The 26,956-nt window shown below is 38.0% G+C and overlaps 1 protein-coding gene across 3 annotated transcripts; it reads left to right on the top strand.

The window, feature by feature from the left end:
- Positions 1-5,214: 5,214 nt before the first annotated feature.
- On the top strand, positions 5,215-26,863 carry gdap1l1 (ganglioside induced differentiation associated protein 1-like 1). 3 transcript variants are annotated; one of them, XM_042409461.1, is made up of 7 exons: positions 5,215-5,253; positions 5,599-5,740; positions 13,745-13,937; positions 18,399-18,572; positions 23,045-23,139; positions 24,832-24,946; positions 25,052-26,863. In XM_042409461.1, the coding sequence occupies exons 2-7, from the start codon at positions 5,618-5,620 to the stop codon at positions 25,393-25,395; spliced, it is 1,044 nt and encodes a 347-aa protein (XP_042265395.1). In that variant the 5' UTR covers positions 5,215-5,253; positions 5,599-5,617; the 3' UTR covers positions 25,396-26,863. The 3 variants fall into 3 exon arrangements, with proteins under 3 accessions (XP_042265395.1, XP_042265394.1, XP_042265396.1); XM_042409460.1 differs by lacking the exon at positions 5,215-5,253 and having other exon boundaries at positions 5,269-5,740; positions 25,052-26,862; XM_042409462.1 differs by lacking the exons at positions 5,215-5,253; positions 5,599-5,740; positions 13,745-13,937 and adding an exon at positions 17,807-17,907.
- The last annotated feature ends 93 nt before the right edge of the window (positions 26,864-26,956 follow it).

Raw genomic sequence — 26,956 nt, 5'->3', positions numbered from 1 at the left:
TGGACCCAGAGGCCCAGAAGTGGAAGAAGCACTGAAACTCCTTAATTAAGTAAAATTACAAAAGTATTATGAGCAATATTTTGTTTGTGTCTACAAGCAGGAACCGCAGATGGAAATAAGCTACTGTACTAGCTATATTGGGTACAATTCTTCTTCCTGTGTGAGATGTTTTACAGTACATAGTCCCTGACAAATAAATGTAATAAATTAAACTAAAATGTACTTAAAAGGTTAAAACTAAATCCAAAATAATGCCTTTCAGTGTGTTATATGTACATATATTACTGGATCATAATTATTATTGATGCATTAACATGTAAGCAGTGTTTTAATGTTGTAGCTAGTTGAGGTGGGGCTTATTCTGACAACTTTGTATAAACGTTTCATCGTTAAGAATGCACCTTTCATGCATATTTTATTATATAAATGTCTGATAAATGTAGTTGAGTAAAAAGTACAACATTTAGTTGTAAGTAAAAGTCCTGCAAGCATGAAATGGAGATATTCAGCAGTGTACTGCACTCCACTCACTTCACTCCATCTGCTGGAGAATGTTGGTAACTGCAACTAAAACATTTCACTTCCTTCTCTGAACTGTTATAAACTTTTTGGCAGATTAATGAACAGTGGTGGAAGAACAACCTGCATTTAAGATTCTACTTAAGTAAAAGTACTGTCTGTGTGTACTTTTAGCAAGTATTATCAACAAAATGTTTATAATACACGCAATATAACTCTACATTCCTTGCATATACAGTACTGTGCAAAGGTTTTAGGCACTTTAGATGTTTAGATTCTTATCCATAATGCAAAACAATCAGGGAGGCGTCTGATTGGTCCCAAATTTATTCTGCAGCATGACAATGAGCCCAAACATCCAGCCAGAGTCATAAAGAACTATTTTCAGTGACAAGAGGAACAAGGAGTCCTGTAACAGATGGTCTGGCCCCCACAGAGCCCTGATCTCAGCATCATGGACTCAGTCTGGGATTACATGAAGAGACAGAAGCAACTGAGATGCCGAAATCCACAGAAGAGCTGTGGCAACTTCTCCAAGATGCAGAAACAAACGACCTGCCAAGTACCTCAAAAACTATGTGAAGGTGTATCAAGGAGAACTGCTGCTCTTTTAACCCCTTAACGTCCACCCTTTTTATAGAATTTTCGCCTATTTGGCATACCCAAATGGAAAAGCTTATAACAGAAGAACTGTAAGGCCATGATGCAGGTATTAGGCTTCATTTGACAAGTGACATCTTCTAGTTTCTGGAAATGTGCTTGTTTAGCATGTGGCTAAAAAACACAAACAAAACTACATCAGTTCAAATAAGGCTCAAAAAAGTGTTTTTGGTCCTCGTCTATAATAAGTCATATTTGAATAACAATAATTAGGACATGCTTTATGCCAGAACTATGCAAATCACCACATACCTTCTACATCTTGTCAACCTGTATAAAATTCCAGACCTCTAGGCCTAACCTTATGGGAGCTAGGGAGTTTTTAGTTTGTGGTGTCACTGGTGTCCCTGAACCTCTCCAATCATCTCAAATTGGCCAAATTGTGCCAATTGCTTTTACTCATTACTATGTGATGCTACCGCTTACAACTGGCTTAAGTGGGTCGCCGGTGACCCGGTGGATGTTAAAAGGTTAAAGGCGAAGCTGCTCATAGCAAATAGTGATTTCATTCAGGTTTCTGCTGTTTACTGAACTTTGTATTAAGTCAACTGATAAATAAAAACTATTCATGGTGTTATTTTTGAAAGTATCCTCATTTACAGCATTTTTCACAAGTGCCTAAAACTTTTGCACATTTTTTTTTTTCCTTTTTTAATTTCTTCTTTACTGCTACTTTTTTACACTTTGTTCAATCTCTGCCAAATTGATTGTTTTATTTTAATATAATTTGACAATATTTTAACATTTGTAAATACCTTGGAGGGGAAGGGTGTACAACTGAATTTCATTGTACAATCCTGCATTGTATAATGACAATTAACATGAACCTTGAACCTTAAAATATCAAAGAAAAATATATTATATATTATATAATATTATATTATCATATACAACATTATTAGATTGATAAGACTGATAAAACTGAAGCATCAGTGTTAGAGCAGCATGTTACTGTTGTAGCTGCTGGAGGTGGAGCTAGTTTCAACTTTATAAACAGTTAGTGTAGAAATGGTGACTTGGTGGTAACTGGGTTTATTTATAGAGGCTCTGCATTGGCACACCAGTTAAAGCATGACGACCAGAGAGGAGATCCATTCAACTGTTTATTATATTTTCACAGGATTTCCACTTTAGGTGTTGACTGGTATAGATGATTTTATAGATAAAAGGCAAACTAAAACAATAATTGGTAAACAATATCAAATATCAAATAGCACTAGTTTGCCATTATGTTAATTCTACAAAGAAAAGCAATTAATAAAACAAATATCCATAATTCAAACACACAAACGATACATCCAGTGTACAGTCAACAGGAGAAAATATCTGCTTCCATGTACAGAGATTATGCTTCAGCAGACAAAGGAAGGGGCTGAACAGGGCCTGATTCAGGCCTTTTATCTGTTCAGGTGTGACCTGTTTGGTTGAGGCTACGTCCCGCCCATCTAGGACTGGGCAGGAAGGAGGATTTTCAACAGTTAGCTAGTTTAGTCTAATGGCTGCATGGAAAGCAGACTGTCCAAAGAGAAAGAAAGAGATGGAAGTCATGAGGATCAGGTCCAAGAGAAGGCAAAGCCCTGAGGAAGCAGCTAGAAATGGAAAGATTCAAGAAGTAAAGGAGAACGAATCAGGTAGGAAGCATGATGAATATTGTTTTTTATAAGGATAAGATTAAGTTCTTAGCATTTCTAGCCATGGTGATTAACTGTGCCGCTTAAGCAGGAAGGAAATCCGAGAGAATAGAGATAGTTGTTGATGCAGCATGAAAGTTTTTTTTATATCATGGAAATTACTGGAGAGGAAGTGCAGGGGCTGTTGAGAGAGGCGTTCAGTCCCTCTCAGAGCCCAGATTTACATGTTATATTAGAGAATGGGATGAGGGGAGAATTGAGTGTCATTTTCAAATCAGCAGAAAGCTGTAATGCAACATTTTGGGTGTAAACCGCCTCTAAAAATCAACAAAGAAGAAGAAGACCTAGGGGTCAGGCACCTCCCAAGAATCACAAGATAAATCTGAGGGGTCGTGAGATGATTAATGGAGGAGGAAAGGTTAAAATGAAACCGTCTTAGTAGTTTAGAGGGGAGGTCTCTCTTTGGTCGAACTGCTACACTGCTAAACACTTCTTTTTTTTTTAAGGAAAAATCTTAATCTGAAAAGTAAGCAGTAAATATATCTGTTAAATAAATGCAGTGGAGTGAAGTATAAAGTATAAAATGGAAATACTAATTTGTACTTAAGCAGCGCTTGAGTAAATCCACATCTAATGAGATATATCTGCATCGCTAACCTCATAAAAACTAATTGACCTGTAAAACCTCTAATTTATTTTTTAATGGTAGCTTCATCATTGCTTGATTCATGTGTGAGGTGACTCCTCCTGACCTCTGTTTATTGCGTGTGTACCTTGTCAAATCCAACCAGTAGGCTACTCCTATGCTTGAATAATAATAATGAGCGTGTGTTAGTTGGTGGCAATTTGATTAAACACTACTTTATTAGGAATATTCATAATGTGAACATAATACAATATAACTAAAATAATAAATTTCCTAAAACAATAGATGTTGACACAGCACTTCTTAATGCAGGACCTTCCTTAACTGATATTGTACTTTATTGGTGCCAGTTTCCTAAAAAAATTGCCATTAATTAAATTACCAAAAACCAATTTACATAGAGTGAAGCTGCCTGTGACAAAAGCCTGCTGGGCCTGATTAGTAATCCAGACTTGTTGTACATTAGAAATCTCACAGCTATATATTGTGGAATATTTTATTCTACTTCTTTAAAAAATAAACATGTAACAATAACATGTACATATAAAAGAGCATCTATGAAAAGTGCAAAACATCTTCAGTAACCAAGGTTGAAAAAACTACATAATATAATAATATAACAGCAGCTGAATAGTGAATTTGACAGTTTATTCTAAAGCATATTTATATTTTATATCAGATTTACCTTTGTAAACAAACTTCTGTTTATAATCCCACTTTATAGACAATGCACAGGGCTTTTCTGCATAATGTCAATTATATACTGAGTATAAATTATTCTATCTGTTCATTGAACACGACTTTCTCATACCTTTAGTTATGTCTTCAGTCTAGTTTAATTTCATTCTGCTGTCTTTATACTTATACATTTAGATCTTATCTGCAGAAAGATTAATAACTGTATTCTCTGTAAATGTTTTATTACTTCTCAGGTTGATATATTTATCTTATGTGCATTTTTTTTGTGAGTGTGTGTATATACTGTACTGTAAATATCACAAGTATTAGCAACGTGAATTTTCGTTTTCTTAGATTTAGTTTTCTCATAAATCATTCTGCACAGTGAAGCTCAAATATCCAAGAGAAGGAACATTAAAGATCCCCCCCAGACATGTATTAAGATAAAAAAAAAAAATACACTGCTCGGAAAAGTAACGTGTTTGATTTGGTTTTTCCACAAAATAAGTGTAATTACGATGTTAAAATCCTTTAAATGGCATCTACTCCTTCTACCTCATTAAAAATTCCTGTAAATATGTAAATATATTTAATCTCAGAAGTTTAACTTTTGGACACCAGATGTCTCCTACTTCACTGTAAAGTTCATTGTCACTGTTTGTGCACTGGAGACTTCAAGTTTCCACATCACACTTGTGTAAGTTGTATACTGGACCAGAATTGGCTCCAGTTGTAATGGAACAAATCATGCTTGTAGGCCCAAACCATTAAAATCACATTTACAATGACAGAGAAACTTTCAGCAGATGAATGTGGACACAGCCTCCTAATGTCAAACTCTGCACATCCATCATTCTGCACAGTGAAGCTCAAACATCCAACTGTAGGAACAAGAAGAAAAAAAACAACATATTTTTTGAATGGAGGGATACTTTAAGGTCTCTATTACTGACACTCTCTCCCACCTATATGAGCCGAGCCCTGACACTCTCCAGCCTCCATGTCCTTACAGGGAGCCGCTTGACCTTCCACTCAAGCGCTCCCTACGCGGGCTTCAACCGCGCATGTTTGTGCGTGGCCCCATCATGTGATGTAATACGGTTACACATTGCTTTAATTGTAAGTGCAGCAGCATGCTCGAGTAAGTGGCTATTTGCATATTTATTACGGTGTGTGCGTTTTTTTTTCTCCCTCCCTCCTCACTGTTTTTCACTCGGAGGTGAAGCCGATTTCAGCACCGGAGCTGTCCGAGACTGACGGATGCTGCTGCCGCGTGAACAGATGATGCTCAGCTAGAGCTGCTGAAACTCTCTCTCTCTCTCTCTCTCTCTCTCTCTCTCTCTCTCTCTCTCTCTCCCTCTCTCTCCCTCTCTCCTCTTCTCTCCCTTCCTCGCTCCTCTCCTCCACACGCACAAAACGCTCTGTCATGGCGTCTTCCAACCATGTTACCCCCACCAACTGTAGCTGGTGGCCCATCTCAGCCATGGATGAAGACGGCAAAATCACAGACGGGGAGGAATGCGAGGAACCGACGGCAGAGCCCAAACCCTTCAATAAAGACAGGCTCGTTTTGTACCACTGGACGCAGTCTTTCACCTCCCAAAAGGTAAAGAGAGAGAGAAAAAAAAAGAACAGAGCTTGAAAATGGAGGTGGCTCCACGTCTGTTGCATGATATGATGCTACAGCGTGGAGCTCCCTGTGTGTATGTGTATGTTTGTTTGTTATGATCAAAGCATGTTTTTCTTTTGGCATGCACATACCTCCGGAATATGAATACGATCCTGCAGCTGGGCAGACTTCCCATATGAGAGGTTTGGAAAAGCGCTGCAGCATGGGGCTCGTTTACGCGACATATAGCTGGTTCTGATGGTCAATATTCTGCATAAATCAGCCGTCATATCTTATCAGCTTCTACCTTTTATTGACACGTTGAAGCTTTTTTTTTTTATTTGTCGCCTTATAGCTGGTGGATGTGGTTATAACCTATGTGCTCTGACAGATGACAACCTAAATAATTGATTGAAATGATGTGCAAAACAAACCAAAGGCCACCTTCCCCCCTTCTGCAGCTGAATCATACCATATGTTATATCTGTGGCTTCTTTAAGTCTGCCTTTAAATTACCTCTGCAGACAGTTACCTGTTACCTGCTAACTGAGCATGAGTAGGAAGATGATCAAAATGTTGTCTTTTTTGGATATCAAGACATTCAAAACTCAAGAAAGCTTTGTGTGTTGGTATGTATGATCAACAGGACTTCACAGACAACGTGTATATTAAAGGGGAACTCCACCAATTTTACACACGAAGATCATTTTTTCTGGTCATGGTTAGTTGTATGTCCTCTGTGGCTCTGGAGGAGCTTTGTCCAGTCTGGGACGATAACCCCTCCTGTGATGTCATTGTGATGTCATCAGGGATAACTGATATGGGATATGACCTGGAGACTTGTTTTTTTTTTTTTTTTACAGAAATCCTGCGTGAGGTGTGGAGTTTGAAAGAAGTAATTTCTTTAACCAGACAGGCAGGGTCTAATACCACGTTCATGTCATATTGGAGTTTCCAACTTGTTAATAACGTTCATGTCTAGAGCTGCAACATTAATCATTTAGTCAATTGCCAGAAAATGTGGATATTTTCTGGTGTATTTAGTCTTCTATGATAGTAAATTAATATCTATGAACTGTTGATCTGGATAAAACAAGATGTTTTGAGGTTGCATCTTGGGCTTTGGAAAACACATTTTACACCATTTTCAACATTTTTATAACCTAAACGACTAATTGATTAATCAAGAAAATAACTGACAGATAATGAAATAATTGTTAGTTGCAACTCTATTCTCGTCAACCTGCAAGATATAATTACAATTGTGAAACTGGGATTTTTCTGAAAGCCGAATATATCCGTCTTGGCACTCAGTAATACAAAAGTGCCTGAAAACCAAAGACACACGGACGTCTCATGTCAGCCAAAGTCCGTCGTTCAGTGTAATTAAACCCAAATTTAATGGATAGCCTGTAGTTTAATTTAGTCAGTCCACAGTACTTTAAACCCTCATACAACCAACTGAATTGTCATGAGAATCTAACCGAGTCTTCTCATCCAATCCGACATAACGTGAATGTGGGATAATAGAGAGCAGAAGTCATGATTTCACTTCCTTCCTAGCGTCTGTTCCACTAGCGTCTGTAACTCAATGCATCCTCGCATTCAGTATTTCTTCTTTCTAAAATAAAAAAAAGTGTGGTCCTGGGGTTTGCTTTCCATAGTCTAAGACAACTCAGCTCCACTACAGCAGTTGCTATTTGACACTGAAATCTTCGGGGTTTTAACTACGTTGAAGAACAATTACTTAGCACACAAAAAACTACAGCTGTCATTAAAACTTAACGTCATTGAAACTTACTGTTGTCCATAAAACTCACCAACACAATCTCTGAGCCTCCGAAAAAAAACAAGGCTATAGGTCATAAATACAGTTGCCAAAAACGACCTTTACTTAGTTTCAGTGACAGACGCCATCTAGTGGCTGTAGTAATTATGACCCGGGAAAGTGACGCAGTTCAGATGATGTCAGTATAAGGTCGTTCCAGTTGGGTGCTGGGTGGATGACTAGATAGTTAGATGGCAAAAAGTTGACTTAGCTGCAAGAGACCGCTGTTCGCTTCCCGTTTCCGACGGGGAATTTTTGTCGTTGGGGTGTTAACTGTTGCCATAGTGACAAAGGCTGCCTAACTTTAAGGAAGTGCTAATCATGTTTCAAGTGATGATTTTAACCCAAACCATGATCTTTCCCTAACTCTAACCAAGTGATTTTTGTGTCTAAACCTAACCAGGCCTCAACCACAGCGTCGTCACACCATGTAACGAAACACTGATTTGTAAAGCGACATATTACACTCCAATGGGTTGTTCTGAAAATGCTCGTATGGGTTGTTGTGGAGTGCAGGTACAAACAACCTATGTGGTCGTTTACTTTGGAGGACTTGTTGCAATCTTCTGATGTCATTTTTTCAGCTTTGTAGCTGTAATCTCTGCTGTCTAAACACATCTACACTGTTTAGTCCTCTTTGTCCTGCTGATTACAGATTACAGACGTGTCTGAACAAACCATAGATTCCTCCAGTGGACAGATGGACTCGCTTAGTCCGTTGAGCCGTGACATTTAACCTGTGATGGTCTAGGACTTACAGGAAATGGATTTTGTTAAAGGCCACTAAAAAAAACAGAAATATTGAATAAACAACAGTATTGAACCACCAACCCTTCCTGTGATAATTGGACGACCTATTCTGTCTCCTGAGCCACAGCCACCCCGATTTTAATTAGGATTTTGAATGAGTTTCTTTTACTTCTGGAAAAGAACCCAGAAGTTTCAGTTTCACCTGGGCTCCTTACTAGAAAAAACACAATTAAGTTGCATTTTGGGAAACGTAGGATGCAGTGTTTTTGGAGCTTTAACCCGTATTAGTGACTGAAAGTGAGAATATTTCATTCTTTTTTAATCTGCATCTAGCGAGTTCCCCAAATTTATGGAAATACAACACTAAATTGGTGGAGTACTCCTTTAAAAAACAGACATTCACTGTTATGAAATGACAATCAGCGCTTTGTCTTTTAGCTCAGTGAACTCTATTTGTGCTTTAGGTGTACACATGGATTACACTCTTATGATTTAAATCTGCTTGTGCTTTACTGTTCTCTGCATATTACCCTGCATGTAATCCAAACAGCTATATCCCTGTATCACTGTTTATTTCTTTTCCACTGTAGACCAACAACCTTGAGTGGATGCTCAGACTCCACCTCACCATGTGGTGAAGGTTGGAACGTCAAGTATTAAGGCTGGATGTTGGCTTACAGCCAATGAGTCTGAGTGGCTGATTGTGCCAGTTGTCACTCAGCAGAGGGTAAACACCAGTCTCACTGTCATGATTATCACCTCCATCGTGGAGCCGGAGTAGCTGATGCGTTTTCACGATCATGTGTGACCGTGCTGTCAATGAGCAAATTATTGGGTTGTATCTCTTGAACAGCACACATGGATTTCAGCAAAAAAAAAAAATCTGCACTGAATCCTAATTTATTTATACGATGGTGTATGACTTTTGTTGTTATGCAAGCTGAAGCGTGCTTTAAAATGCATTTTGGGGTTGCTTTTAAGAGATTAAGAGGCCAAGCACAAGGTTGTCCACTCCACCAGAACTGTACTTATTATTTCGTGCCTTAATATCACACAAATTGTTGCAGTATGATTGGTCAAAATATCCCCCCAGCACCTTGTGAGATATGTTTTATATTTAGTGGATCTTTCGTGACTTGCAAAACCCTTTTCCTTTCTCTAAAAATACAAAAAAAGTCAATACTCTGGCAATGAGACACTATCCGAGTGATAACAACAAAGGAGTCACGTCTCCAATAGATCAGCAACCGTTATCTCTGTGAAGACACAGTCGTCATCAGATGTTGAGGGGATTATTTACAAGTCTGTGTATGCCTCAGCAGGTTTGTGAGGAAAGAGGGAATCTGTGGCATTGAATTTCTCCTGTGTTTGTAATGCTTCGTGACTAACCGCTACTGTAACTGTGCTCCCGTGTCCTGAAGGCGGCCATACTGTATATTCCTCTACCTCATATGAGTGATGTATTGTGAGCACAGCAAATATGATAAAGATAGAGACAGATGGCGCTTGATATCCTGGAGTAACAGCACATTTAGATGCCGGCTTCACAGATCAATACAGCTATGGCAACCTGAAGGCCTGCAGGTTAGAGATTTACACCTTCAATACACCTTCTCTCAGACTGTATCACTACTGTTTTCTATTTGAGTAGAGTGCAGCTTGTGATGATGCCAGTAAGTAACTGGTCAGTCATTTAAGGATTAGCTTCATGTGCTTTCCAAAGTAACTATGTATGTAAGTCCAACTGAAATTAAATTAATTTTTTTTGTCTACTACAGCATATATGTCAGCTCTGTAAATCACTTGTCCAGTGTTCTAGTTTGTGTAAAAAATCAGAAACCAAATGGTTTTAAATTCTTTGGTTTCATGATGATGCCCCCCTAGTTTTACATTTATAAGACAGAATACTGTTAGTTATCTGTCTGTGGAGAACTTGTTTCAATACATCAAATCAAATCTTTGCATAAAGCGATAACATGACGTTCTATCATAGGCAGAGCAGACGGTCACACTGAGCCTGATTGCATCCTGCTACACAACACAAGAGCCACAGACTCTGAACAATAACCCACATTAGCTTTCCTGCTAACGTCTCCTTCTTAAGCACACGTCTTGTCCTGCACTGTAGCTTGTTGAACGAGTCACCAAATGAATATTCACTGCAGTGTTCATTTTGTTGACAAATAATTTTCGTCATAGTTTTCATCAATGTTGTTTCGCTGATGAAAATGAGACGATAACTAAATAAAAGCTAATTTATGGTGACAAAATCTATTGACACTTTCATCAATGAATAAAAACAATATGAAAATGTTAGGGAGAAATGAGTTGGGAAGAGATCAGACATATGGATAAATTTCACGTTTGATGTCAAGGAAAACAAGACCCTTTGTAAACTGTGTGGAGCGACAATCACCGGTAAAAACACGAAACGAACCTGAAGCAACATTTGCAGACGAGTCATCCCAAAATTCATGCAAAGGTAAGCACACTTAAATGTTTTCTTTCAAGATAACGTTATTTTATCAGCTAACGAGAGCTGGTGTGTTTTCGCTGAACTTGTAATACAATACAAGCTAAAAGAAACCACTGCTGTCCTTTACTGAATGACCCAGAGTTGCTAATCTGAGATTGTAAATTAAAAGATTGATTGACACGCTATATGTAACAAACAGAAGAATGCATGTCTGAAGAAATGTTTACATTGAGCTTTCAATACCACACTGATGTGTCAAAAAAACATAATGTTAAACTTAATGTTCATGTTATGTTACTTACTGTTAGACATATGACAGGAGAAAGGAGCAGAAATGTAGTATAGACACAAATTGGAGCTGTGTGTACTTGTGTATGAGTGAAAGAGGGGAGGTCAGGGGGTGAGAGAGAGAAAAACCAGAACTTGATTTTTTGTTCCCCTTTATTCAACCTCGCAGATACAGAAGACCTATGATGACAAGGACTGGCCACCGTGTGCAATTAAAGCTAGTGCATCCCAGCAGATTATTTCAACAACTCTTTTAAGTACTTATAAGCACAAAAGTGACTCTAAAGAACAACTTACCAAGGAGGAGGGCATAGATAATGGATTGGGCGTACAGGATTACTGGTTACAATGACTGAAGATGATAACTTTGTTCTAATGATGGAGACAGTAGAGCATATCTAATTATTCAGGGAGAGTAGGCCTAATGCTCACTGGTGTTATTTTGTTATTGTCTGAGATGGTCTTTTGCAAAAAAGCAAGGCCATATTCTTGTTTCTTTTACATTAGACTTGGTTTTATTTGTATTTTATTTTAAAATAAATAAAGACACATATCACAACAGTTAAAACGGTGTCTGTATTGCACGTTCAAACCTCAATACCATTTCATAATGACAGGTAAATAGATGTTTCCTCCAGGAAACTATGACGAGTTTGTAGAGCAATCTGTGTAACTGGAAATTCTATAGAAACGTATAAATAAGGCACTACACTTTAACTAGATTTTGACTAAAATCTTATGATATTTCATCAACTAAAACTAGACTAAAACTAAAACAACTAAACTAAAACCATTCAAATAACTAAAATATGACTAAAACTAAATCAAAATTTGCTTTTGAAATGTACACTGATTCACTGGGGAAAAGTGCACCACTAACATCTGTTAGCAGGAAAGGTAGCTAATTAGCTGCTCAGCTGCAGCACATTAAACACAATGTAAACATACCTGAAAATGATTTGGTCACTGCTCTTCAAAATCCCTGCTAACAACGCAATTTGCGATTGTAAACACCTTATCCTGGTTTTGAAAACCTGGATGTGCTACCTGGACTACTACAATAGAAACCAGGATACTGTCGCATGTAAACACCTTAGACACCTTCTTTGTCGGTACAGAACTTAGTGGCTGAGATGGTGAGAAATCAGGACGCAACTGCACAAAGATGATTAGAAACCTGGCTTTTGTATTCATGTATGCAGGGATATAAATAACCAGTTACCTCATGTTCCATGGGAATGCCATATCCCAAAGAAGATCAAAACCAGGATAAAACTCAAAACCGGGATACTAGTGTGCATGTAAATGCACTCACTCTCTGCCCATGACTTGTAACTACAGCCGTTTGTCTACTTTGTGTGTTGCTCCCTGCGGTGTAACACTGGCCTGCCAACTGCTGTCAATCAAACACAGACACTGATGCGCCCCTCCAGCGGCTGAGACGAAAAGGAGCATTTCTAATATTTCCCCAAAGACCGTTTTCTTCCTTTTAATAATAAAAACTATTAACCACACATTTAAAAATATGTTGACATTACTTTGACTACAAGAAGAGATGACTAAATGTGATTCCACTGTATATGTATAACTGAAAGGGGTTTATTTTGTGCTGTCCAAGCAGCTGAACTACTTGGCATGATTACTGTGTGGTGACTAATATTATTATATAACAGTCTCTGGCGTTGCAACAGTGACTGTGTTATTGTGGGCATCACCAAGGCACACCTCAGCAGTGTAATACTTGGGACCTGAAACATTTGGCAGTTTTATAGAGAAATCCTTGATTTAGTGTGTGAAATGCTACGCTGATGGAGATGTAAAAAGCTTTTTATTCTTTGTCATTGCAGCTGCATTCACAGATTTGTTCTTGCTGTCCGATCCAGCGGTCCTGCTGTAATTATTGTGTCTGTGTTACTAAATCTTTCAGTTTTATTTCATTACACCGTGTCTGGCCATGTACGGCAAAACTCCCATTTTACCCTTCCTCCTAAGCGGCCAGATGTAGCACTTTATACCCCAAGTGTCATCTCCTTTTATTAATCTTCCCACTAATAGCTCTCTGCGGACCTTGGCTTATCCTTCATCCTGCTAGAAATGGATCCTGACTGTCCTGTATGGTTTTTGCTCATACTCTAGCACGCTGTAAAACATATCATTATTTTGCCAGACCGCACAAATAGTTCAGCCAGGCCTTTTTATTCCATACATCTAAAACATGATAATGTTTTTATGGCATGAAAGTCTATTAGCCTTGCAATAACTCTTTGTTGTGCAATGTTTCTGTTTCACCTCATCAGTCCTACTCTTGTTTTTGTGTTCTACTGTCTGGATAATATCTTTACTGCAACAGTTCATATCATTTAATACATTTATTAACATATATATTGCAAATCATTATATAAAGAAGGCGTCTATGTGTTTAGAAAGACAAACTTTTCTTTCCTCTTGTGGATTTTACTTTTTTAGTTTTGATAGTCTGAAACAAAACAGCAGAACAAATTATTGCTGTTAGTGTCTCATCTTTCCTGCTCATAAGCCAGACGATACTGTTACGCTCCTGTAGAAAATGTGCACATAAGAGAGTATTGGTTGGTCGCCTTGACATGCAGTTTCATCCACCTCCCCAGGAACTAAGCAAAATCTGTCCTTGTAATTGCAGGTACGTCTAGTCATTAACGAGAAGGGGCTGGTCTGTGAGGAGAGGGATGTGAGCTTGCCGCTGCAGGAGCACAAGGAGCCCTGGTTCATGAGGCTGAACCTGGGCGAGGAGGTGCCCGTCTTTCTCCACGGAGACACCATCATCAGTGACTACAACCAGATTATAGATTACCTGGAGAAGAACTTTGTGGGAGGTACAGTGATAATGCGGCTCCCATCTAATGATGCTGTCTCGCTTTTTCTCTTCACTTTAACCTTTTTATTTTCAATTTTTCTAAATCAAAAATGAGTTTGTTAAACTCGTTTCAGTTAATGTTGTGTTTTAGTCATGCATTCTCTAAGTGACACACACACAGAACCAAGGCTTTTTGGGGCCTTAGGGGATCTAGGGCCCTTGCTAGAGAGCTTACTCAAGAAAATATGAGGCTATTCTCCAAAGCATGCAAACCTGTGGTAAAGACCATTGGAATCCATTCAAGGCCATCTGTCGCCCTCATACAGTGTGTGAGTCTGTACTGTAATGTGAAACTTGTGTACTCTGGAAGCTGTCGCAACAATGTCTTTGCACTAATGTCATCAAGATGAACTCCTCTGATTGGATTAGACGAAACTGGAATAACCCTTTGGGGGATATTCGTGGCAGTCACAAATATGACACAGATACCAACACAAGAGAGAAAATTTAGGATGATTAAACGAGTGATCATCACTAGTCCAACAAATAAATCAGAAAGAAGAACATCAGCAGCAATTCAAGTGTGATGAGGATGGAAGAATATACATAAGAGGTGTCAAGATGTGGCTTAAAGATCAGGCTTAACTGCCATAAATGTCATCCACTGCAAGAGTAAGCAAACGTTAAGACGCATACACTAAACCCCGTGTTGTATTATAGTATCTGTGGGTGGTGTGTCTTATATTATCATCAGCTGAGACATTATGTAGATGTTATGTAACATCCTGGAAGCCTCAAACCACGAAAGGCCTGAGGGAGGTTGAGAGCTGGCCAACAACTGAAGAAGCCCCTCGTCTTAGTTTAGCTTGCAGTCACTTGTCTGGAGCAGCGATGCTTGAAAGCTTCGATTTCAGTAGTAGAAGATCTGGTTCACTGCTTGCACAGTAATAAAAGGATTCAAGGCAGAAATGGACGCTGGTGTTTGATGTCTCAGTCTCATCCAGATCCAGTTATTTGAGCTAATTTATACTGCAATACATTCACTTAATTCATTTTGGAACAAGTTACTTTGAAGTTATACTCAATCTGCAGCTTAAAACACCATTCAGTATTTTCCAGAGTGTAATAGTTCAGTTAAGGTGTGTTTGGTTTTTGTTTTTTTTGGGTTAAACACATTTTAAAACCAGATCTCAAGCTGGACATGCTTTTATCCAGTAGTCAATCTGTGGGATAAGACTTACAGACATGCTTTTTCTCTTTGTTTAAATCCCTAATGAATGCTGGCAGTGGACTGCAGCTGGTCTGTAGAGTGCAGCTGTCTCAGAAAAGAATCGAGACTCTTAAACCAGTGCAGAGCAGCACAGGGCCGACTCAGACTACTTTACAGTGTTGCGGATGGGCTTTTATTGTGAGAAAGCTGTTTGTCGACTTATGAAAATCAAACAATCAGGACCTCAGTTGGTCTTATGTTCTGTCACATTCATCCTGAAAGTGTAAAGCTGTCAGAAGTTGATCTTCGGATGGCCTTCGGGCGTTGTTGTAATATTTCCATCACAATACTGCAGCAGACCACCTCGAGGACCGCTGCATGGCATGCCCTGGTCGGCATGCGGGTCCTTGGACTGATTACTCAGCTTCCTGGATGTCTGCCAGGTGCAGCTCCACCCTTCGCAAGCTTCTCTGTTGGCCCAAATACCCTCAAGCAGCTGACAGACTATCTCTGTTTTGTCAGCAATGCCGGGCCCGTGTTGGCTGGCTGTGACCCTGCAGAGAGATAAAAGTTTTTTTGTTTTCGTTTTGTTCTGCTAATCTGTTTTTTCTTAATACTGAATCACAGCAGCAGGTCATTATGCTGACAACCGTCCCTCCCAGCCACACAGCATGTAGCTAGACTGCTGATTGCTAATGTAAGAATTAGGACAGCAAAATGTAAAAGCTGGTTCCTTCACTAATAACGCTTTTTAAAGGAATAGTTCAATGTTTTGGGAAATAATCTGCACCAAAACTGGAGTGTAAAAATGTTGAGTTATGGTTTTTTGGGGAGTAATGTGGCACATAATTTCTTGGTCTGGTGCTGTGGCTTCCCGGCAACTACCACGGCTTGAGGCGTGCCACGATGGGCACTCAAGGCCATTAACACAGAAACGTGGAACAATTCAATAAAAAAGATTGTCTTAACATACTTTTTTTTGGATAAAAAACAGTTTGGAATATAAAATAAAACAAACAATTGGATTTAAAATAATACTGAAAAAATTAATTGGTCTCAAAATACACCATTGTTTTGTGCTTTATTTCAATCAATCAATTAATCAATCAAGTTTATTTGTCACATATAATCATATAAAGTACAATCACAGTGAAATGTAATCCCATCACTTCCTTCAATTTGTGCATTAAAATGAGTTTCAATAGAATAGAAACAGTAAATATATGTGAATAATTGGAGAGAAAACAACAAAAACAAGACTCCTCTCATTTCTTAATGTACCGTTTACCTTTTTTCTTTTTTCAAAACTAACTGACGATGGCAGATGCAAAAAAAAAGTAGGTTGACTAATATTCGCCTCTTTCAGCTGTCTTGGACAAACAAATTTGGATTTATATTACAAAAGGACCGAGCTGTGTGCACTCTCTTCTGCGAAAATGTTATGTGTCGAACTTCAAGTGTAAAATGTCAGTTTTGAAACAAGATGCCAGAAAAACTTCAAAGATAAGGCCGATAAAGCTGAATCAATCAAAAGGGCAAAGCTTCCTGTACTGGTGTTTACAACCCTATATGCCGCCAAAAACCAAGCTACAGAGGGCAGCTATAAAGTCTCACAGTGCACTCTTAAATATGGGAAGCCATTCTCGGATGGAGAGTTTATAAAGGAAGCTTTCCAAAAGTCTCCAAATACAGACCAAAGATCACACAGCTCAGCAAAGAAAAGCAGGGACAAGGGTCTCACTAAATCGGTAAGATTGAATTAATTTTCTTTTGTGCCCTTGTAATTTTCATACATTTGCATAAATAGTGTGTGTGTTTGTGTGTGTGTGTGTAGAGCGCAGATCTTTTGACATGTGGAATCTAGATGGGGAGACAAGCAGAAGCAATAAATAAATACATAGATGCTAAATATGCTCATTATGAAAATGAACTGCATCTGTGATTTTTATTTGTTTTAAACATTGTTAAGTGAAACTGGACATCCAAAAGCATGCCAACTCCTGCTGAAGCCACTGTGGAAGTATGTTAAAGTGTAATGCCACCGATGAGTCATTATGGTCTCAGTCGCTAAGTTGGCGTCCTATAATAAGTGTGCTGCTGGTCATTTTGGAAATCATTGCTCTGTTAATAAGATTTGAAGGCTTATAGTAGCTTTGATGTCTGCTGTGTGGGTGTTAATTGACAGCTGTGATTGACAGTTGGCTCACCGGCTGGTCCTCCCGGCTCCGGGACTCACACTGAGTCGGACTATTGTCGCAATATTTTGGTATGTTTAATGCTACTTGATTAGAATACCTGCCCTGTTAGCACATATTAGCTAAAGTAGCTAATGTTAGCCCAAATGTGCACTTCTCGGTGTTCAACTAGCGGGGGCATGTTTCCCGAGCATGAAAGGAAACACCCAACACTCCTTATTTGGAAGGTCCTATCTCCAAACAGAAAAGATGGTGCTGAACATAAGCTTTTTTTGGACGGAGCCAGGCTAGCTTTCCCCCTTTTTTCCAGTCTTTATGCTAAGCTAAGCTAACATTTTTAACGTACAGATTCTAACTCTGAGTAAGAAAGCAAACAAGCATGTTTCCCAAAATATCAAACTATTCCTTTAACCTGAGCAACAGCAGATAAATAGAACAGAACAGGCCAGTAGGGGACTGGTGTAATGAGCTATCAGTGTTGCCTAATTAACCTGTTTTATGAAATTCTGGCCTCCTGTCACTGTGCATATTGTGCTTTTTGATCATCTGGATTGTCCTTGAATCTCATCTCATGGGGTTATACAGTGTGTGCTCAGCTGTTACTTTTCCACTCCGCATAAATTCGTAGAGGCTTCTTAGTCCCCTGGAGACATTTTTCAGTTTGCTTCAGTATTGTTTAAATGTCAGGCTTTGTGAAACGTGACCTGTGGTGCGTTACAGAGAGTTAGGGGTGTCATCTGTTACCAGGTTACCATACTGTGTGTCATTCTGACAGCTGAAGGGAGAATTGAATGTATTATTTTTGGGTTGTGCAGCACAAAGCTTCATGACAGTTGCTTAGAAACCTCAGGTTCTCTTGGAAGTCATGAAGTGCTTAAAAAAATATACTAAGTGTGCAATTGTTCCCTAGATTCTTTTTATTATTTTGTACACATTGTGTTGTGTATGTGTGTATATAACTGTTTTTTCTGTGCCTTTGTTTGTCCTCAGAGAAACATGACATAACAACGTTCTGAGCTACATTTAAAATGTTTTCTCTGTATTGGTGTTTTCATGTCGGCGTCTCAACCTGCAGACACGGTGGCTCAGTTGATTCCTGATGCAGACTCGCCTCTCTACGAACGTGTGCAGCAGTACCGCCAGCTACTGGATGGTCTGCCCATGGACGCTTACACACACGGCTGCATCCTCCATCCAGAACTCACCACTGACTCTATGATCCCAAAGTACGCCACCGCAGAAATACGTAGTAAGTGAAGCCAGCTCACTGCATTGTGGAGAGATGACTGTGCATAATTCTGCATTAATTACAAGTGGAATAGAGTGGATGTTATATATATATTTGTAATAATAATCTTTGTTTATAGAGCACCTCTTTAAAAGTTACAAATTTCTTTATACAAGGCAGCAAATTAAAATTAAAAAGTACAAATCAAGTATTAAATCTTATAAAATTCATTTGATTTGATAATAAATTGGTAAAACAAATTCCTTATAATATAAGATTTAAATAACAAAAAGACAATTGAAGTAAAGCAAAAAGAAAAAAAACAATAAAATCAGGATAAGCTCTCCGATAAAAGTATCATTTTGTGCGTGTCATTTTCACACTTTGGTTTGTGTTCAGATCAAACAAATGAGATATAAAGTTTTAATTAGTGAGCTTTCGAGATGCTTTAGCTGTTTCCCCCTGTTTCTAGTATTTATGCTAAGCTGAGCTAACTGGCTGCTGGCTGTAGCTTCATATTTACTGTACAGACATGAGAGCGGTATTGATCTTCTTATCTAACTCTTAGCAAGAAATCAAATAAATGCATTTCCCAAATTGTGAAACTATTCCTTTAAAAGATGATTTCCTCAGGCTGATTTTTCGACTACAAACACTCTATCCCCTCCAGGATGTAACAAACCTCTGCTCGAGTATCTCAAGCTGCATATAGCAAAGCCACAAAGAGCCATAAAAGTAATCAATAAGATCTGAAAGTCAGTTCTAAACATACTGGTCCTCAGTGTAAGGAGACTGGTGTGATGTGGTTGTGCCTCTCAGCTCTGGTTAAAAGCCTGGCAGTTGAGTTCTGTACAGTCTGAATCAATATACTGTATTTGTGGTTGAGACAAGTATAAAGACTGTTACAATAATTAAGGTGTGAGATGAAAACATGCAAAATGGCGTATCTTTAAAATTTAAAAAACACTATTTTAGAAATATTTTAAACATGATAAAAACATTTATGGTACGCTGCTCAAAATGTAAATTACCATCAAACAAAACACCAAGATTTCTTGCAACTTGCTTGATCTGTTGTAACAGAGAACCATAGCTGTCTTGTCTTGTGATGTGCTGAGACCCAATAACAAGGATTTCAGTTTTACTGCAGTTCAGTTGAAGTTACATTTTTAGACAATCCTGTAAAGAGAACTACAACAAACTGGACCCAACAAGGAGGTACAACAGGGTATCGTCAGCATAAAATGAAAACAGAAGCCATGTCTGTGGATGGTCGGCTCCAAGGGAAGCACTTATAAGACAAATGAAAGGTTTCATGTGATGCATCTGCAATCACAATTTTCTCAAATTTAAATAAATATCTTGAATTTAAAAATTAGTCAGGAGCTCTTGGACAGTATGCAGTAAAGCCCGACCGAAACAGGATTTTTAAGGCTGATGCTGATTTAAATATTTGAGGATTTAAAGACGATATATCGTCTGGTATTTATTTTTTAACAGGAATATGTAACATAAACATTTTTGATATGGATCCCTTACATTTAGTTGTTAAGAGTTCTGAACAAGATATGTACTTAACAGGACATTATGCAGTTGAAAAATAAACTTGTTTTATTGTCAAAAGCATAACAGTAACTGCAGCAGTAAACTTCACTGGAATTATCATCATTATTATTGTTAATTATTATTTATACTGTATATCTAGTGCTTTTCCACTGGCCGAATAATCCCTGTATTAATACCACTTCTAGCCAGTTGTTCTATTCTATGATCAGTTTTAGCTTTAAACTTTTCAGACAAACTACAGGTATAATTTCCGTGGTGAAAATCAGACGTGTTTCCAGTGCACTGACTGTAATTAACATGTACACAAATGTGAGTCACAGATATATTTACCATTACATCAGTTACACGGAAGGAGAATATCAACTCATTAGATATCTTCACTCTACTGCCATGATTAGCTAGGTTCGTGGTGAACGAGGGAACTAATTTAGCAACAGATAAAACTGTTAGCATGTATTTTATTGACACTGACAAGAGAGAAAATGACTGGACTGTTGCTCATTGACTCACTACAACTGTCTCACTGACTGTTTCACAAATGAACATAAACCCAAGTTTGTCAATCATTATAAACGCCAATACCAATTTGTGCAATTAGCTTAAATCACCCCGCTGATGTATCAGTCGGGCTCTAGTTTGGAGTCCTACTTTATAATTGTCCCTAAAAAGATGTAAACATTGTTTGGTTTCTTCTTAGCCAAACATCTGAATGACCAGAAACAGACTGAACCGCAAATTCAAGCAGCTGAATCCACTCAGCTGCATATAACACAAACAGGCATGTTGATGCAGGGTAATCCCATGTGACAGAGTGTTCTGCTGCATTTCACAGTTCATGTTCGCACACGTTTACTATTCAGAGTAGATGCACGTTGGTCTACAGGTGTGTGTGCTGTGTTAGTATACAATATACTTTTGTGCTTGTTTGCATTTCAAAGGTTTTATTCTTATCACTTAAAGTAACTTGTTTCTTGGCAACAGACAACGATAAATATAGTGTCTGAACTTTATGTGCAGAATGTGTTGATTGACGACATAAAAAGTAGATGCTACTTTTGTTTTTGCCCTTTTTCTGTGCTTATTTGTATTTTTGAAGCATTATATAAATAGCTTTTAGTGTTTTTAAGTCTTTTCATTATTCTGGACATTAACAAGCTCTCTGTGTGCATGAGCCTCAACTTTGGGACCAACTGGTCTCTCAGAGCAGAAACAACAGGCAGGCATTATGAATGCAAAGCTATTCATCTCCCTTACAGCATTTTCCACATCATAGGCAAACAAATCCCTGTTTTATGTTCACTGTGTGACTAGCATACTGTGTAATTTGACGCCACTCAATACCAAAACCCCTTAACACAGCACATTGTAGTGATGCCAGGTTATATATCCCAACGGCTGATATCAGGCCTTCCAGTCTGAACTGTAGTGCTCTTTCCATCAGGTAATGGCCTCGCCATGTAAATTAAAACAACCGGCTGGATTTGATGAAATTCTGCAGCAGAATTAATTATGCAGTTCAGTCTGTGTCGTATCTTTAGAATCAACATCAGTGATTGCATCAGTGATTTTCATGTGTAATTATCCACTAATATTTGTTTTATGTCAAATCATTTTTGGCTGCAGTATTAAAAACAGATTTGGATGATTATATTACAGGAAGGGACAGCTCACACTTTATTAAAACATTTTAATATTTATGTGTTCATCAAATTCAAGTTCAACTTGATGAACACTTCAACGAAGATTGTTATTTGTGCAGAGTAATACAAGTCATCTGTACAATGAAATCTTTAGGATGAGACTCTGGACGGTACTGCAGGCAAAAGTAATTATACACAACAACAATAAGATGAAGAATAAAGAAAAAGACAGAAAAAAAGTACTATAAATAAGGAATTTGAAATAGATAAAGGTACCAATGTATAAATAAATGGTCGGCGTTCGAGTAGAGTAATTAGATGCTATACAGACAGATACAAATACAGATACAAATAGTGCAAAGGGTGTAAGAAGCTGTCACAATACTGCAGGGCAAAAGACGTGACTGTTTCTTGTGGTTTTATTCACATTCCAGTTGATTAATGGCAAAATGTTTGACACATATTTTCAGTGTAGATACAATTAAGACTGATAATGTGTTTCAATCACAATCTAGACTGGATTTTTATCATTCAAAGGATAAAGCTGGTTATATTTTTGTTGTTGTCAGCAAATACAATGAAAAGACTAAAACCAACAATGTGTTAGTCCTACTCTTAATACTTTCTGACTTCCTGTTACTGTCTGTGCCCATTGTTATCTACTGAAGATGTAAATCTTTATAAACAGATCTTTAATATGTACTTTTGATTTTTTAAAAGGCTAAATCATTTCCTTAACCAGGTGGACACTGTAGATTGTTCACAATAGAGATTTGTTGCAGAGAACAATACAAAATGTCAAACTTTGGATACACAGAAAATACTTGTTACTTAATAGGATCAATGCATTGTTGGTTTTGGTCTTTTCATCAGTTAGTTGACAATAAGAAAAATATAGAATATCACCAGACTTTAATCCTTTAATACTATGGGCTTCAGTGAAGCATTTATACCTTATGTGCCACAGCTTACAACATACTGTAGGTGTCTCCCTCTGCCCTCCAGGGACTATGAAGGGAGCACAGATGAGATTAAGCTGATAACTCCTTGGATGATTAAACACTCCTGGTCCCTTGAGTATCTGTTCTGTGCAAAATATGCCTGAAACCACAGTGGCTGGGAAATGTTGTAAATGTCTAATAATCTACAATTTATGACCGACTGTATGCACACAGAGCTACATTGTTTATATTTGTTCAAGTATCAAATTTGTTACACTCAAATTTTCTTCACCCGAGCCGCAGATCCAGACACTATTTGTTTTCTACGGTATGTTTGTGTGTGCAGGACACCTGGCCAACGCTGCGACGGAGCTGATGAAGTTGGACCATGAGGAGCCACAGCTGACAGAACCATACCTGTCCAAGCAGAAGAAGCTCATGGTGAGTTTTGTATAAAAGTTTTTTATCTTTCACTCATCCTCATTGTTTTGAAATGTTGTGCATAAGGGAGAGACAGCCACTATGAAACAGAATCCCTTATGTTTTTACCATAAAATACAGTAATTTACCCATTAATAATGATGGACTCAAGGTATTTTAATGGGATTTTTAAGGAATAATTCATGAATCGTAATTATTAAGGCATTTTAAATACATTTTCTGTATGGTTTAAAGGTTTTTGACCACTAGTAACGCTACCACCAGTACACTTGAGTCCCCATTTTGCGCACAGTCCTGTTAATGGTTCGCACTATTCCAGTGATCTACAGGTAGCTGTAATGTGCAAAGAAACGCAGTGAAGAAGAAGACTGCAATCTAGTAAACATGGATGTAAACAATGCAGGATTTAAAATACTTTAAATTCGGCTTTGCAAAGGAAGGAAATTCATTCAACAGGTTTGTTAGACCTCAGTGATTCGTACATGTGTTTCAGTGAGTAAACACTGGATGCAAACATAAGATTTATCTACAGAGTGCCTTTAAGGCCATTTCAGTGGTAAAATCCCCAAACTGACCAAATTAAATTAATATTTTAAAAGAGCTTTGATTTTTTAATTAGGGTGAAAATTCAGAGATGGCTTTCATGCTATTTTGTAAATTCAATGTTTTCAAGGTATTTAACCCACATAGAAAGCCCATTAAAAGTTATACAAATATTACAGTCCATTACTTTATTCATTAATTTAGCCCATCTGGGGTCAACCTATTGAATGCCTAAATACTGACAATTGTAAATCATTAATTTACACTTGAAAACATTTCAGACCCTTTAACTGCGTGTAGGAGCACAGAAATGTAAAGGAGATATTATGCTGACAGCTCTGTTGCCTTATTTACTCCTTAATATTTTGTGATGGACAAACACAATGCAAGTCAAACTTACAGATAACGTTTCATTTTCCAAATGATCTTGGACCTGGTTATACAATTCCAGGGCTGCAGCTGAGGGAAGTTTCATCATAAAAGCCCTTTAGCCCTTTCCTCTCATTGCACCACTGAAGAGCTGAAAAAAACATTCTGCAGCATGCAAATCCCGTAACACTGTACCTTTGACCTAAATACAGCTCATGTTCCCTTGAGAAAAGGTCCAGATGTACTGACAGTGTTTGCACCTGTTACAAAACCTGTAAAATATTCTGCTAATAGCAGAAAGTGAAACATGTAAAAAAAAAAAAAAACATATTGTACATGATGATAAAGCTGAATATGCACGAAGTAGACAAGTAGCTGTTTCACCAGTGTTTTAAAAACATGAAGCAGGGATGCGACAGGGATCAGACTGAGACATGTCAACAACTATCGGACGGATTGGTGTGAAATTTGGGAGAGAATGAATCCTCCTGTCTTTGGTGATCCTCTAACTTTTCCTGTAGCACCACCATGAGGTTTACATTTGTGGTTTGGAGTGAAATGTCTCAACACTTACTGGATGAATTAATTGCTGTAACATTTGATACACACATCCACGTTCCCCTGAGGATGACTATAATATCAGTGACAGCTACAAATATCTTTCCTCAGAGCATTTGGAGCAGAACAACCATATTTTTACTTCATAGAGCTATTTTTTTCAGCTGTGCAATGATGGATTTGGCTGTTGAGATCAAAAGGTTTTTGTTTTACGATTGGCAGGCAAAAATCTTGGACCACGATAATGTGAACTACCTGAAGAAAATTCTGGGGGAGTTAGCCATGGTTTTAGATCAAGTGGAGGCTGAACTGGAGAAAAGGAAACTAGAGTATCAAGGTTTGTCCAAATGATTGTCTTTTATCATAACAGCACTGTAATATGTTCTGAATATTTCCTACAGTGTTGTTTTTTGAATTTGTATTTTTTTTTTCACCTTTTCAGGTCAAAAGTGTGAGTTGTGGCTATGTGGACCTGAATTTACACTAGCTGATATCTGCCTCGGAGCCTTGTTGCACAGGCTCAAGTTCTTGGGACTTTCTAAGAAATACTGGGAGGACGGCAGCCGACCCAACCTGCAGTCCTTTTTTGTGCGTGTGCAAAAACGCTACGCTTTCCGCAAGGTCTTGGGCGACATCCACACGACCCTCCTGTCCGCGGTCCTACCCAACGCCTTCCGGATGGTAAAAAAGAAGCCGCCGTCCTTCTTCGGGGCCTCGTTTCTCATGGGCTCCCTGGGAGGAATGGGCTACTTTGCCTACTGGTATTTAAAAAAGAAATACATGTAGTGAATGCCCTCTTGTTGTGTTAAATGTCTGTGTATTTGTGTGATGTTTCAACTTTTCTGTAATGTTTTATGACTGCAGGAAAACATAATGAATCTATATAGAGAACACTATTACTTACCTGGGTGAACAAAGAAATATTAAAACATTCCATAATAAGAAATTCTTGACAGCACATTTTCTGGTAATCAAGGCCTTCATCAAGTTTAATTTCTGGCAACTTGCAGCTCTTGTGCCTGTAAGTCCTTGTTTAACTCTTGTTGGAGGCATGCATCAGGTCCACATACTGAAAACTTCAACTTCAAAAGTAGAAACCCAGACAAAATGTTAAACACAGTAACACAAACAGGGGTTAACTGACCTTCGCATGCCACTATTATCGTCATTATTCATACCTGCTCTTCACTCCTCCATCAACCTGAGGTTTAACTAGTAAAACCACAGGGAAATGTACATGACAAATACTCTCTGATAATTGCTGTGCTGCCAGAAACTGCCAGACGAAATGAAGGATGGAGGCTAACTTTAAAGGAACAGTTTCACATTTTGGGAAATAGACTAATTTGCTTTCTTGCTGAGACTCAGATGAGCATTTCGATATTCGAATTCGATATTACTCGCATGTCTGTTGTTTAAATATGAAGCTACAGCCAGCAGCCGGTTTAACTGTAGCTTACCATGAAGACTGGAGCTAGCTTGGCTTTACCAGCATTTCTAGAGCTCAATAATGAACATGCTACATCACATTGGACAAAAACTGAAATGTAATAGCAACAAGTTGTGGTGGAGCCTGAGCTTCAGATGTGCTGGTAGGTGGACTGTTGTTATCTTTTGACAGTGCCAGAATAGCTGTTTCCTAACTCCATTTTGTGCCTGTCAGATCTTTGATAAACTCAGAAGATTGTTTAACAAAATGTACTACGATGCATTCTGAAGGTTTTTCCAGATTCTTCAAAGATTTCTAACCATCTGGATGTAAAAATATTCCGTCTGCTGCACAATTTTAAAAGATTATTCCTCAGGCTGTGCTTACACACACAGGTAAGCATCACAGTATTACATTACAACAACCAGATGATACAATAAGAAAAAAAACATGAGAGAAAAAGAAAGGAAAAAATAAATAAATCAGGCTGTGTAATATGAAATTTAGGGCTATTTAAAATGTAATCCTTGGTATCACAAGAGGCAGAGATACAGATATATTGCATCTTTAAAGCAGTTATTAAGTTAGAAGTTCCCCATTTAATACAGCACTTGTCTAATCTACCCATCAAGGAAAAAGAAACTTTTTAATATGCAGCCACTCTAGTTATCAGGATCTGTCAATGCACTGACAGGCCTTACACTTTATGCAAAACAAATGTAAAATATTCATGTTATTCTGTATGAAAAATGAAATATTGGAAAGAAACATCAGTATATACCTATCAATATAACTGATAACATTTTCCATTTTGATTTTATTGTTCAAATTTAGCAAGAACATGTGTAATATCTGGCGACCATCTCTGTTTGTGTAAAATATATATATTTTCAAGCAGCAAATGCAGTATTTTTTAAC

This window comes from Thunnus maccoyii, chromosome 4 (genome assembly GCF_910596095.1).
Source record: "Thunnus maccoyii chromosome 4, fThuMac1.1, whole genome shotgun sequence".
Taxonomy (NCBI): Eukaryota; Metazoa; Chordata; class Actinopteri; order Scombriformes; family Scombridae; genus Thunnus; species Thunnus maccoyii.
The sequence above is the reverse complement of the archived record's forward strand: the minus strand, read 5'-3'. Positions and strand labels throughout refer to the sequence as shown.

Excerpts from the sequence above, each read along its gene's own strand:
- gdap1l1 (XM_042409460.1), top strand. The coding sequence starts at position 5,561 with ATGGCGTCTTCCAACCATGTTACCCCCACCAACTGTAGCTGGTGGCCC. Across the intron at positions 5,741-13,744 it reads AGTCTTTCACCTCCCAAAAG|GTACGTCTAGTCATTAACGA; the intron begins GTAAAGAGAGAG and ends TTGTAATTGCAG. Across the intron at positions 13,938-18,398 it reads GGAGAAGAACTTTGTGGGAG|ACACGGTGGCTCAGTTGATT; the intron begins GTACAGTGATAA and ends CTCAACCTGCAG.